Genomic DNA, 13,821 nt, shown 5'->3' with positions numbered 1-13,821 from the left:
TGCAATGCCAGGTCTAACAGTGAGACCCTTACATTGAGGTTTGTGCCTGCACAAGGCCAAGTGGTACTTAAATACAAATGAGCTCATTTCTTTGCGAGTAAATCTCAATGCCAGGTCTAAGTGAGACCCTTATATTGAGGTTTGTGCCTGCACAAGGCCAAGTGGTACCTAAATACAAATGAGCTCATTTCTTTGTGAGTAAATCCGGCAAGTCCACCTAGTCCGATGGTAGGGCGCAAGAGCATCTACCTGCCGCAACTATATAGAATTTCCACATCAAGTAACAATTTCCAAACGATGTATGGGCTAAATAGAACTACATTTATGTGGCAACCCTATGAAAAGTACCACACACAATACTTAAAACAAAGGCAAAAGGTTGAAATATAAGTCTACATTACTAGCAACTCGCAAGGTCCGTGGCCTTGTGCTTTGCTATAGTCTAGATTTATCGGCATAATATGCAAATTTATCACATTCAGGCAGAAGCAGTGCCCACATGCTTCGAGATAGTCTGCTGCAGCTCGTCTTTCTTCGCTCCGACCACCTTGTCCACGATCTTCCCTTCCTTCAGGAACATGAACGTTGGCATTGCCTCTACCGCCCAGTCCTGCGCGACCGTCTGCAAAGAAATTCCCTTGCGTTTGAGTTTCTCTTACAGCGTGCAATGTTAACTGATTCCGAAAGAAATTACGTTTTGAAACAGATGACGGTATTACCTTCAGTTCATCGACGTCAACCTTCACGAAGATGACATTCGGCAGCTTCTTAGCCAACTCCGCCAAGAATGGTGCGATGAAGCGGCATGGTCCGCACCATGAAGCAGTGAAATCAACAACCATCTGCAGTTTTTATTGAAGAGCTCTCGGAACATAAGAAGCGAAATAAAACATGTTCATGTAACCCTTCAAATGACTAGCATATGTGTAATCATGGAACCAGTATTGTTATTGTTTTAAATATGAAAGGAAACCATTGATAGTACGTACGTAGGGTCGAAACGAACAAAAATTCCACTTTACTTATGTGTATGACATGCATCGAAGCAATGAATGGTTAGATATGCAGTCAAGAATCCAACTATCAAGGACCCCGGTGCATAATAGAGAATATGTCAAACAAAAACAAACAAGAGGGTTTTGTAGCAACACTTGGCAAAGAGTAAACAACTGTAAGCATTTCCGTGCAGTTCCAATACCCTTTTAAATGCAGATGGCGATTTACTACAATGACGGAAAGTGATGCATCCGGTGGAATTTAATCCTCACCGATTCCCTCTATTCTAACAGCTAAAAATTTAACTCACTAAACGCTATTGTTTATAAAAAGAAACTCTTTTAACGGGGATAAATAAGTCCTTTTCAACCTAGAATTTAGATGCAAAATATAACAAATGAAATAAACGTGGTGGGTAGGAAAATATTGTTTTGTACTATTTATCTGGAATGTTATTTTAACATGCAAGAATGAACATATTATGCCCCAACACGATAAGAAGCAAACAGAAAATTTCTGGCTCTAATTTTCCAAAACCAATTACAAAAGAAAAACAAATACGATTGAATTAGCGTTTCAAATCTTTACTATTTGAACATAAATCTGAATTTATTTTGGACAAACGATAGAATAAGTATACTAAATTTATCTAAATTAGCAGGGGTTCAAACTTAGGTGTAGATCTTGGATGGGATCTAGATTAACAAAGTGAATTAATCAAATCAGATAAGAAAAAACCACACGAACCCCAATATTCAGATTCATAACAAAAAAAACCCAAATCACAAAAAAAAAAACCAGCAAACCAAATCGAAATTAAAAAAAAAAAACAAAATTTACAAAAAAAAAAAAAAAAAAAAAAGAAGAAATTTTAAAAGATCATATATACCAGCTTCTTGGAGTCGTTGGCCTTCTGGAGCTGCTGCTCCCATGCCTCCACAGTGTGGCAGCTGAAAACTTGTCCCTCCTCTGTCGCCATTTCTCGCTCTGTAAATTTTTCTCAAGAAACAAACAGAAAAATACACCTAAAAAATTATAAGCGTGCTTCCGATTTTTTTCTGTTGGTTTCGGACCCTCTCTCACTGCCTTAAAATAAGCAAAGCTGTAGTTGTTTGTCACTTTAAATTCGACCTTCATGTTCTTTATATTCACGATTTTGCCATGGGAGATAAGAACTGTCTGGAAAAGAAGTTTCCCATGCACCCAACGTAGCGAATGCGTTACGCGTGCAGCTGTTTGGTGGGTCTTTATTCCCAACCGTTGGATCAGAAGAACTTGACCTTAATTTTCTTTTTTTTTTAATAATCAAGAGCATCATATCCATTGGTTTATACTTTTTTCGGCCTATCAATGGCGGCAACCGTATTCGAAGTTAGTATCACTACATCAATAACTAGTTGATATTATAATAAATAAACCAAGAAAACGATTTTTGCATTTGTGGTTGAGTGTTCTCAGGGTTAGCTCTAGTAATGACGGAATGTGATATGCTGAGATTAAAATTGAATCTCTTAAATATTGCAAAGTAATAGAAGTGGATTATGTCGCATCATCAGATTTTGTCGTAATTATTAGTATTAATCCATATTATTTATGGTCCATAAATTCCACATCTTACCAAACATGATTACGTATAAAATATTATCACATATCTGTAATGGAATTTACATCTTGTTTGGTAATTATAAAATAATAATTCCGTTACACCCTTATTATTCGAACACCGGTTAGTCTAACAACTTTTTTAGCACATGCAAATGTTAATTAAGCCAGTTAGTTGGCGCAGTATGTCCGTTCTTTGCACCCAAGTTTAAATCTCGTTCTCCGTAAGCTAGAGTCACACGACCAGGAAAAAAAAACACACACAACAAAATTAGTACATTTGATTCTTGGAACGCATGCCTTCTTAAGAGGAAACAGACACTCAGAAATCAACAGGGAAAACATGTTTTTAAAGTGTCGAAAGTAGCTGGCAATTGCCTCTGTTCTATACATTTGAATCACACGTCTCTGAAACCAAAGTTTACGTACGAAGACTCCAAATAACAGAATCTACAATTGGATCAAACTCTTGAAACAGTACGTACCAAGAAGAAACCAACCGACGAGAAAGGCGGTGAAGAAACCCAGGTACGTTAGGAAGGTTGAACCTGCTAATGCAACTCCGAGACAGAATATTATTAAAAACGGTAGTAAGGATTGCACCACGGCTGCTGTGCTCACCCATTGACCCTTGAGGAAGATCAGAGCTGCAAGGTTCACCACATTCCACCCACCAGACCGAAACCCTAACCTGTTTAGGTTGTTGGCTACAAAGGAGTGGCAATTGCAGGTAAAAAGGTTGTAAGCTCGGTGTTGGAATTCCTGAGTGCCCTTCTGGAGTGCATCATCCCATGTCTTTATGTCTCTACCGGGTTCATTCTCCCCATATTGATCCTCACTTTGGTACTCAGACAGATCGGTAATAGCGCAACACTGCTTGTCAAAATTTTAATGAGCATAAATGAAACAGGAACGAGAAGGTGATACGAATTCAGATACGAAGAGTGCATATACCTTTTCTTTGTTTATTTGGATGTAGCGAGTTGCTGCTCCAAAAGAAAAGTTATCCACACAGACGAAATTGGGCCCTGCAAAGTCCAATATCACGCCATCTTCTCTGCATATGCCAATGTGGCCAACGAAAGGAACCAACCATGAAATAACAGGAAGGGGTGTCCACACAATGCAGCATGGGAACCGGGATCTTTTGGGGTCAATTTGCAAAGTCGGTGAATCACTTCCATCAATCCTCAAGTTGTGCTCGGGGCCTGCACTTGTTTCCATTGCCAAAATTGGAAGCTGCTGCATTGCCTCAAAAACATTAGACACTTCCCACTTGTCAAATAAGAAACTAGTTTATCTTAAATCTCACATCCGAACTGGAAAGGCACCGCCAAAATTAATGGCATCAACTCTTACACAAAGAATTTTCAAATCATGTTGCATACAAGATAAAACGGAATGCTTTCTGAACATCTTATGACCAAACATTCTTCAAGTCATACACCACTGCAAGGAATCCCATAAATCTCTCACCCAGATAAAGTCTAAGGCATCTGATGGAAAACATTTTGGCACGAAAACAATCTGCTCCGATGCATGCTCCATGGACTCGTGAATCACAGTGTAACAAGCAGCATGGTTCAGCAGGTCATCAACCAAATTGTAACAAAAAAATTAGGTGGCACAACAAGCTCTAATTAAACAACACAACAACATATTATCAATGAATCACAAACAAAAACGATTGTCCATTATCGAAGTGTGGTTGTCTAGTATTTCTCCCATCTAAAATGGTATGCAGTCGAAATAGCTCCTGCATCCAACTCCTCTTCACCATAACAAACTTGTCCCAAAAAAAATACAGGGAAGAACAAAGTTTGGAAGCTACCCCAAATTCAAGTATGTGTCACACCCTAGAAATTTCCCAGTAGAACTAAAATTCAGGATTTGGGAACCAATATACAAATTGTTCAGCTTCATCTTTACCATACTAAAGAGGACCAATTCTGCGGTACTGAGCGTAAAAAAGTTGGTTAGTGCAGTGTACTCCGCATTTTCAATTCAATTTCGAATCCCACAGTTCAAATTAAATTAGAACATCGCTCGAATTAAAAAAAAGTGACCAACTTCCGTATCAATTAGGAACTCTAATTAAACATGTTTAATCACCATTTCTAGCTAATTGAAACCATTAGAAAGGCTTGGAAGCACCAGAACAACTGCCTACGTGTTTTGCTTTTACCTAAATCAGATACGGAACCCTAAGAGAAACCGACGGGAAATGTTAAAGCGGTTGAAGAACCGCGGCTAAATGTAAGAGTAGTAACACGAACACAAACCGTGGAGACAGAGGAAGAGGAGCGGAGGGAGTACCTTTGGATGGGCGGCAATGGAGAAAATGAGCGCAGCACCGCCGGCGATTGTTGGGGGAGATATCAAAGCAGGGCGGAGGCGTACAACTTGGGTGAAGGGAGAGTTGGGATCTGCGTGTTTCTGCAAACTTTTCTTTTTAGGATTATTTTTTAATTTATGAATTTTGATAATTATTTCGTTTTTAATTTTTTTTATTATAAATTATTAAGAATTTGTTAGATAACCATTTTTATTGTTGCAAATATGGATGACATTATTTGGTTTGAAGGCGTGGGACAAAGTCAAAGAAAATGACTCGGTGGAGAGACACACAATTCAAGAATTTCTATCAAATCCTCCTAATTAGCGTATCTTAGAATTCCTATATAATGGTCAATAATAGCTCAAAAATGTTACACAACACAAGCAAAAGAAAGAAGAAGATACACTATAAAGAGCCATAACTGCTCTCAATCGTTTGAATTCTTCTATTGTTTCCATTACCTATGTAATTCAGTTTGATGATGTGAGAGATTACTGCTATTATCATAAGGGTGTAGGCATACTTACTAAACCTCATAAATATTAGGTCTTATTTACTTTATTTTCATTGCACACGTATCGTCGATTTCACAACATTTTTAATTTTCTAACTGAATTGAAAAGCTAGACTTTATTTTTATTATTTTTCAAATTTTGGTTTTCCATTTTTCAGTTTTTAGTTAAAACAAAATGGTTATCAAATGACCATTTAATAATAAAAATTAAGGGAAAGTAAACGGGAATATTTTGTTAAAACTCTTTTAAAATTAAGAAAAACTAATGAAAATGATTTGAAAACTTTGAGTTTTAATGATAAGTACAAAATAAAGGGTAAAGTAAATAGTATCAAATTTGATATTTTAATATAAAAATATGATTTTTTTGTTAAAATAGGTTTTTCGTTAAATCTCGCTTAAAATGATTAGGGTTCTCTCTCTTTGTACGAGAAAGTCTTCAGTATTGTCCCTTTCAACGGCAGACAAAAATTTGCAGGCCGAAACAACGGGAGTGAAACAGACTGAGAGCGAGTCTTCGGAATGGCGCCTAAAAGGGAGAAGGACGCCACTACCGTGGTGGAGCTCGACAGCGACGACGAGAACGGCGCCGGCGCCGGACCACAAAATCAGACAAACAAAGCACCGCCGCAGACGACATCCCAACCTCCGCAACAGCCCGCGATCCCCAACAATCAAACCCTAGAATCTCGTAGTTTCTGGCGAGCCGGCGATTATGCAGTGGGTCCCACCAGCAGGGCCTCCATTGCACAGGGGCAGCTTGAGCACGCCCGAGTCCATCCCAAGTTTCTTCACTCCAATGCTACTTCGCACAAATGGGCTTTTGGCGGTAAAAGCTCTTTGCATGTTTTGGGAGTTAGGGTTTTTTTTTTTCTTCCTGATTTTCAAAATTCTCTCATTTAATTTTATACGTTTTGCAGCCATTGCTGAGCTCTTGGATAATGCTGTTGATGAGGTAAATTTCAGAATATGAGTGCACCAAAAAATGAAGAAAATTACACTGAATTTATGTTTAATTTGTTTACTTTTTCTACATTAATTCAGGTACAAAATGGTGCAACTTTCGTGAGTGTCGATAAAATCGACATTGTGAAAGATAACTCTCCAGCCTTACTTTTCCAAGGTGTGGTTTCAGTGTGTTTAGCAATCACTATTTTTTGGAATGATATGTGATTTCATGAAAAGAAGATAAAAATTGGAAATGGTTGTGATGCTTTCTGTGCAGATGATGGCGGTGGAATGGATCCCGAAGGTATGCGCAAATGCATGAGCTTGGGGTATTCTACAAAGAAGGCAAACACGACCATTGGGCAATGTAATTATAACCATCTTCTTGTTTTATTTTCTGTTGGCTTAATTCGTTGGTATATCATTTGCATAATTATGCGGGTCTGTATGTTTATTTTCAAACATGTCATCTTCTTGTTGAATTTTTGTTCAACGAGTTGCTTATGGATAGTTTTTAGAATTTGTTTTTCTTCTGCTAAAGAAAAAGTTTTCATGTGTAAAACATGATTTAGCATGGCATTTTATGTCAGTTCAGGGTTATAGTTATTTCATTTGTTGTGGCTCAGTGTATATATTGAGCGGTCGAATGCTCATTGAAATTTTTGTATGTCTGCACTTGTAGCTCACTGTATGATACATGCTGAGTTTTGTAGTTTTCTGTGTCAGTGAAATCCTAGATCTTTGCATGTTTTTGTTCATCTTGACATCTGACAAATGTGTACCTTTTCAGATGGTAATGGATTCAAGACAAGCACTATGCGGCTAGGTGCTGATGTAATTGTTTTCAGTCGTGCAATTCGTGCAGGGTATGTTTTATTTATTTTTCTTTTTAGTTTGTTTTCCTCTTCAAACTAGTTTAGTCGATCAACTCCCCACCTCTGTACCACCTTTTTTTTCCACTACAGCCACAAACATTTGCAACCAGATTAACACATCCAGCCTTCTGAAACTAAAGATTACATCTTGAAGCTATGATTTAAACTTGATGGTTGTGAATGTCTCTAGCTTGGGCTTACATGTTTTTACCGAAAATGTTCATTGATTGGTATATGTGGCTATGTGATTTCATTTGGACTAGTATTCTTAGTTCCTCTGTTTTCCTTGAATATTTTATCCTTGACATAAATCAATTCAATGTTTATGACTTGCTCTGCCCTAATACCTGTCTTTTAGAAAAGCTACCCAGAGTGTTGGTCTTTTATCTTACACGTTCCTACGGAGAACTGGGCAGGATGACGTTATTGTTCCAATGGTACTGTTTGGCTCTTTAACATTAAGCTTCCCTTTTCCTCCTTGAGAGTTTGCAAGTGACTCACATTTCACACTTTGTTTTGATTTCAATTGTAGGTTGATTATGACATCTCTGGAAATTGGGTGGAACCAATCATTTATGGCTCACAGGATGACTGGACTTCTAATTTGAAAACAATCTTAGAATGGTCTCCCTTTGCATCAAAGGACGATCTCATGCGACAGGTGTTTTGGATGGTTCTTCTTACAGAAATACTATACAGTAGTTTTTTATTTTTTGAATACTTCCATTGTTGTACAGAAGTAAAATCCTGTAATCTTGTGGTATCGTCACCAGCAATAAGTTCAGTAACATAAAGTTATTTCAGTTGAAACAATGGTTGTAAATTGGCGGCATCTGCTTTTAGATAGTAGTCACGTAGTTGGAAGGGGTTTTGTGGATATTTTGCAGACTATTATGTAGGAGATTGAAAAATCTGTAATACATGATTTAAATTTCATGTTAAAAAAGAAAGAAGAATCACATTCTCTACCAGTCTATACAAGTAAAGGAAAGATTGTTCAAAAAGACAACCTCTATTGTTGTTTAGATATATTTTATTATGTCTTTCATGCATAATTGGCTCTCTCCCATAGCTTTCAGTCATCATGTTTCCTTTAGCTATTAGAACAACAAAGATTGTATAGTGGTATGTGGATACGAGCAATCCCATTGTGGTGTATTGTGGGCACAAAGTTATGCTCACTTTTCCCTTACTTTGATGTTTGTTGAGGACTGCGTGTTAAAATCTTAAGATTAATAAGCCCACCCTATTAGTATGTTGATTAATTCTATTCAACACGCCATGATGCCTTTTGCTCTGGCATTTGTACAACGCGTTCTAGGATTCATATAGCCGACCCCGTTTAGTGGGAAAAGGCTTTGTTGTTGTTGTTGGTGTCTGCATACTTTGTTCCCTGACTAGCTTTCTTGAATAATTATATTTTGCAGTTTGAGGAAATCGGATCGCATGGAACAAGAATACTTATATACAATTTGTGGCTAAATGATGAAGGAATATATGAGCTGAGTTTTGATGATGATGATGAGGTATGTCAAACTTATTAGGCTGTACGTAAATTATAAAATCTCTCTTAAGTCCATGTTTTAGGCACATATTTTCAGCTGTCCTCTTTTATGTGATATGCTAAATGTTTGCATCTACAAGTATGAGACACAGCCATGCTTTAGTGTCCCAAATCAGCTTCTTAAGTCAACTCAGCTGAACTCTGCCCTAATAACCACTAATTGGCTATAGTGCTCTTCTTTCATCATTTACGAAGATGAGTCTTAACTTTTTCTAAATAATGATGAACAAAAATTCTTCTCTATGATATTGTATATAAGTAATAAGTTGTCATTAGTTTCCTGTATATTTAGTTTATTACTTGCTGTTGTGCACTATCGAACCACGTTCTTAAACAGCAGTGCACACGGTTTTTTGTCACATTAAGCCGGCAAAACTTGCCAACTGAGTTTGTTGGTATATCATATTGTTTTGATTTTAAAAAGTGATATGTTGGTTTGTATTTTACACTTTTAGTATATTAATGTTAACATTGTATTCCATGTGCCTTTAGTTTTTACTTTTAAAGGTTGGCGGGAGTAAGCATATACATTGATATAAAATCCCTGACATGGATTTGAAGGATTTATCGTTTTTCATTTTACTCAATGTTGTTGCATGTGCACCAATGAATACATTAGAGAGGATCCTGATTTTGTTAGTATTTGTGGTTCTTTTTTATGTTTGATGTAGGATATACGGTTGAGAGAAGAAGCTACCCGTGTAACTTCAGTTGTAGCACAAAGGAAAATCAACGATCTACAATCACATATATCTTACCGTATCCGCTTTTCATTGAGGGTAACTTATCTAAATTTTACGTATGTTTTTTTTTTCAGCAACATTTGTTTTACTATGACGATTCTATTTTTCAGCAACAGTTGTTTTACTATGACGATTCTTATTCAGTCATATTCTTATGATCAGGCTTATGCTTCCATTCTGTACCTCAGAAGATTTACAGACTTCAAGATTATACTGAGGGGAAAACCTGTACAGCAATATGATATTAAAGATGACTTGAAATATGTAGACATTGTACCGTACAAGCCTCAGCTGGCTATATTGAAAGAGGTAAGTTATCTTTCCTTTTTCCCTGCAACATTCTTGAGCTATGGAAGTTTTGTAGTTCTGAAATGAAAAATAATCCAAATACCTGGTTTCCTGCTTAAGGTTACAGTGGAAACAACCATTGGATTCATTAAAGAGGCACCTGCACTTCCAGTTAGTGGCTTCAATGTGTACCACAAGAATCGCCTCATCAGGGTATGTTTTGAGTACGCTGAAGTGCAGTTTCTATCTTTTTGAAACTTATGTTGTAAGTTGGGCTAGATGATCAATAAAATGGATGTCATTCATGGAAGTACAATATACTGAATTGACTTTCAGTCACACAACGCTGTGAAATTTGGCTATTTGTTGCTTTTCTTACTCTTTAGCTGAATCTATAATGAAAATTAATGCAATTTCAAGTGAGCTACATGATAAGGATGGCTATTGTGTAATTGTGACCAGTGACATTCCAGTTATCACTGATGCAGTGACTTTTTTTTCATGTTGTTGCAGCCCTTCTGGAAAGTCACAGCTGATGGCTCTTCAAAGGGGAATGGTGTTGTTGGTACGATTCCTTAACTCTCTATTTCTCATTGTAGATATGTTCCGGACGTATTCGTTTATTTAATATGCTTTAATGTACATATCACCAGGAATTCTTGAAGCAAATTTTATAGAGCCCGCACATGATAAGCAGGATTTTGAGAGATCTTCATTGTTTACCCGGCTTGAAAATAGGCTGAAACAAATGGTAAATGATTTCTGGTGAGTTATTGTAACTTCCAAATCACAGACAACCTTTTTCTTTACAGGGGTTGGGATGTCATTGTTATTGTTGAGGGGTGTCTGGTCCTTTTGAAAGAAAAGAAAGAAAACTGATGGTTAAATTATATTCTTTTTAAATGAGGAAAAGGTTTAATAATACCCTGGGCACACTGGGGGTGTACAAAAGAAAGACCAGGCATAGAAGAGAAGTCAACAGCACTAAATTCTATACACACACATAGAATATATTTTGCACACGTCTATCCATTATAAAGCGGTCTCAGGAAAGAAGCTTCCACTCCATGAGTTGGAACTTGATGCCGTGGAAGGTCCCATATCTGTTCATAAAATGGGTGCAGCATAGAAGAAAAATTTTGGTCTCTCTTTTGGAGTCTGGTCATTTTCCCCTTAGCATTTATAGAATGAGTGGAACATTAGGTATGGTATATAGTAGTACTTCATTTTCCATGTTAAATCTTTGTAAAGTATGTGTATGCCATACATCCTTTGATCTCTCTCTCTCTCTCCCTCTCGCACACACACGTATTGGCTTTCTTTACATTGATGTGCTTTCCTGACACATAATCATGTATTTTCACTGTTCTGAGTTGTTGAATTGTTCTGGACAAGACAGGAAAAGCAAATGTCACTTTGTGGGATATCAGCCTATTGGTTTTACTCGCAACCTGCCAAAGGACCCGACGTATAAATCTTCTGCTAGACTAGTATTGAATTCGATGAATCTTGACCAAACTATGGATGACCTTCCTGCTAATATTGTACAAGATACGAGCAATGGGCAGCATGGAAGTGGCCACCAAACTGGTTTTGAAAACGATTCGCCAACTGTAAGTGAGACAGAGTATTAATTTCTTGTTTGCTTCTTACCATTCGTTATTTCAATCTATTTAGTACAGTTGACAGCTAGCACGCAATGGTTAGGAACATTTTTGGTTAAACTTCGTACCAAGGATATTCAAGAGTTTTCTGGTGGCACGGTCTCTAGCTTTGGGTCTCAAATGTTTGCAGTGTTCATATTGTCTATGACTATCAAACATCGTTATGTATTTACATTGCATAGGAGCTAGTTTCACTCTTAGAAAACTTACTTGCCAGTAGTTAAACAAGAACAAACACTGTTGATGTTCAACCAAATAATCAGTTGAAAGTTGAAATGCTTAAAAAATAAATATAAGGGCATGGCCACTTGGTGGTTTAGGACATATCATGTGCTCAGCAGGTTCACCACATTCATGTTCATAAACCTTGTAAAAGAACGATGATGCGTACTACAATTTCTAGGGCAGTGGACCACAACAGACCCTGATAAACCCCTCTGGGTCTCTATATTTCAGCGTCATTGTCTTGTTTTTAATTTTGCTTTGCTCTGAGTACAGAATAAACTATTCTTACATTGTTGAATGCCAATGCAGATGTCGAATGAGGTAGTGGGGTCCGCGGACGATATAGAGCCCATGACAGTTGATCAGATATGCGAAGAGAATATACAACTTTTCATGAGGTATCGTTTTAAATTTGCATTCAAGTACCAGGCATAATTAGTTGGGAATGTGGCACCGAGATATATACATGCTATATAATTGAGTCGCTCTATTTGTTTCTTCTCTTGAACCCAACAAAACCCTTTTGCTACAGGTGTGATGCACAGATGCAGAAGGAGTCCGAACTGAGAAAGACGGTATGTATGAAGTTCCACATCCCATCGTTGATTCATTACGTCATTAATTCAAGTTGGCAGGCTGAATGACTTAGTGCTCAAGTTTGTTGAATAATGTGATGCCGAGCTTTGCTTTTTGTTTCGAAATAGGTTGAAAACCTAGAGAAGGAGTTGGAGCTGGCCAAAAGGAAGAACGCACAACTTGCTTCATATCTAGAGACGAAGAGGAAACATAAAATGTTGAAACAACCTACTGAAAATGATTTGATAAAATCATAAAACTACACTCTGTACCGGTCACTGCAACCAGGCGAATGTCTAACCAAGCTACACACCGACGCTTCTTCTAAATGTGTATAGTAAGTAGCTAGAAATCAGATGTTTCTGTACTTTCCTTTGTCCGGTGGACAGCACTTAACGGCCGGTCTCCGACTTTGTTGTGGATGTCACAGTTTATGAAGAGTGCACAAGAGTTGGGAATTATGTATATGAATGTATGCAGTGAAATGTGAAAAAGAAAGGCTACTCTTTTTACTGGGCAAGCTTCAAATCTTTTTATTTTCTAAAGTTGCCTTCTTCTTGCTCCTAAAAAAAAATAAAAAAAATAGTTGCCTTCTTCTTGCTCTTTTGTACGGTTTGTTGCCTTTGTTTTCTCCTCTCGAGATTACTAATATCAATCCTTCTAAATATCGAGAGATTTTTCAGTGTGATCGGTATACGATGTGGTACACCACGTGTCATTATATAAATAGTGTGATATGTGTGCTAAAATGTTAATAACTTAAAAAATAAAATTTCTCACCACTGCTATTAAAACACGTGATGTACCATGTGTGTTTGCGTCACAATTAAAAATTTCTCCTAAATATCAAAACCACCAACATATATTAAATTCTTAGTATTGGGTAGGAAATGAACTTGGAGCTTTGAACGCAAAAATGGAGAAAAATATCACTAGGCTAACAGTTAGCCGATAAATATAACGTTTAACGACTGAGAAAAAAAAGTAATCCACATAGGCCGACTAAAGGACGTTACTCCTGAAAAAGAAGAAAGCTGTTTACTTCCTTAATTACAATGTGCAAATATAAGTAAAACAAATGATTGACTGCAATTTAAGGCGTGAGACAAGATTAGTTTGGGGTTGCTAATATTTTTATAAAAGTAGCGTCTTAAAAAAAGTTTTTATTTTTTTTATTTTCAAACTTCTTAAAAAAGTTGGAGTTAAAATTATGTTTGGTAAAAGAAAAAAAAAAGTTTTTGTTTTCAAAATCTTGGGTCTAAAACAGAAACAGCCCTAACCTTGCTTTTCAAAAATACGTTTTTTTATAGGAGGCGGGTGAGTAATAACCTTCAATGAAACTTTTATATTGACAATACTTTTTTTTTAGCTAAAATCAATTTTAGCACTATAATTTACTAAACACTTAACTACTGTTTTGTATAACTATTTATTGTCACATCACAGCGAAAACAGTTTTGAAAAGAAACAACAGCAATCTCAAAGGTA

The 13,821-nt window shown here is 36.9% G+C and overlaps 3 protein-coding genes across 8 annotated transcripts; 1 reads left to right on the top strand and 2 right to left on the bottom strand.

Annotated features, from left to right (window-relative positions):
- Window positions 1–300: 300 nt before the first annotated feature.
- LOC103426798 (thioredoxin H-type) lies at window positions 301–2,157 on the bottom strand. The gene is made up of 3 exons (XM_008364874.4): window positions 1,886–2,157; window positions 720–842; window positions 301–622 (listed from the first exon to the last, which is right to left on the bottom strand). Exons 1-3 carry the CDS (start codon window positions 1,973–1,975, stop codon window positions 479–481), a joined length of 357 nt encoding a protein of 118 aa, XP_008363096.1. The 5' UTR covers window positions 1,976–2,157; the 3' UTR covers window positions 301–478.
- A 770-nt stretch (window positions 2,158–2,927) lies between these two features.
- Window positions 2,928–5,064, bottom strand: LOC103400883 (protein RTE1-HOMOLOG-like). Of its 6 annotated transcripts, none has more exons than XM_008339582.4 (3): window positions 4,915–5,064; window positions 3,553–3,840; window positions 2,928–3,471 (listed from the first exon to the last, which is right to left on the bottom strand). In XM_008339582.4, exons 2-3 carry the CDS (start codon window positions 3,820–3,822, stop codon window positions 3,049–3,051), a joined length of 693 nt encoding a protein of 230 aa, XP_008337804.3. In that variant the 5' UTR covers window positions 3,823–3,840; window positions 4,915–5,064; the 3' UTR covers window positions 2,928–3,048. The 6 variants fall into 6 exon arrangements, with proteins under 6 accessions (XP_008337804.3, XP_008337813.3, XP_008337789.3 ...); XM_008339591.4 differs by having other exon boundaries at window positions 3,553–3,837; window positions 4,915–5,049; XM_008339567.4 differs by having other exon boundaries at window positions 3,958–5,038.
- A 763-nt stretch (window positions 5,065–5,827) lies between these two features.
- Window positions 5,828–12,853, top strand: LOC103401047 (protein MICRORCHIDIA 2-like). Its single transcript, XM_008339755.4, has 17 exons — window positions 5,828–6,279; window positions 6,371–6,405; window positions 6,495–6,573; window positions 6,676–6,765; window positions 7,189–7,264; window positions 7,632–7,710; window positions 7,806–7,934; window positions 8,701–8,799; window positions 9,509–9,616; window positions 9,743–9,889; window positions 9,989–10,081; window positions 10,382–10,433; window positions 10,522–10,633; window positions 11,268–11,481; window positions 12,067–12,155; window positions 12,290–12,332; window positions 12,462–12,853. The coding sequence occupies exons 1-17, from the start codon at window positions 5,973–5,975 to the stop codon at window positions 12,588–12,590; spliced, it is 1,881 nt and encodes a 626-aa protein (XP_008337977.2). The 5' UTR covers window positions 5,828–5,972; the 3' UTR covers window positions 12,591–12,853.
- Window positions 12,854–13,821: the final 968 nt, after the last annotated feature.

The sequence above is a fragment of the Malus domestica genome, chromosome 02, assembly GCF_042453785.1.
Source record: "Malus domestica chromosome 02, GDT2T_hap1".
Taxonomy (NCBI): Eukaryota; Viridiplantae; Streptophyta; class Magnoliopsida; order Rosales; family Rosaceae; genus Malus; species Malus domestica.
The sequence above is the reverse complement of the archived record's forward strand: the minus strand, read 5'-3'. Positions and strand labels throughout refer to the sequence as shown.

Bases quoted from the DNA above. Each gene is read 5' to 3' on its own strand.
- LOC103401047 (XM_008339755.4), top strand. From the start codon at position 5,973: ATGGCGCCTAAAAGGGAGAAGGACGCCACTACCGTGGTGGAGCTCGAC. The intron at 8,800-9,508 runs GTATGTCAAACT...TGTTTGATGTAG, and splicing joins GTTTTGATGATGATGATGAG to GATATACGGTTGAGAGAAGA. The intron at 11,482-12,066 runs GTAAGTGAGACA...ATGCCAATGCAG, and splicing joins TTGAAAACGATTCGCCAACT to ATGTCGAATGAGGTAGTGGG.
- LOC103426798 (XM_008364874.4), bottom strand. From the start codon at position 1,975: ATGGCGACAGAGGAGGGACAAGTTTTCAGCTGCCACACTGTGGAGGCA. The intron at 843-1,885 runs GTATATATGATC...TAAAAACTGCAG, and splicing joins CCAACGACTCCAAGAAGCTG to ATGGTTGTTGATTTCACTGC. The intron at 623-719 runs GTAATACCGTCA...ATTTCTTTGCAG, and splicing joins TTGACGTCGATGAACTGAAG to ACGGTCGCGCAGGACTGGGC.
- LOC103400883 (XM_008339567.4), bottom strand. From the start codon at position 4,029: ATGTTTGGTCATAAGATGTTCAGAAAGCATTCCGTTTTATCTTGTATG. The intron at 3,841-3,957 runs GTAAGAGTTGAT...GAGGCAATGCAG, and splicing joins ATGATTTGAAAATTCTTTGT to CAGCTTCCAATTTTGGCAAT. The intron at 3,472-3,552 runs GTATATGCACTC...TTTGACAAGCAG, and splicing joins TCCAAATAAACAAAGAAAAG to TGTTGCGCTATTACCGATCT.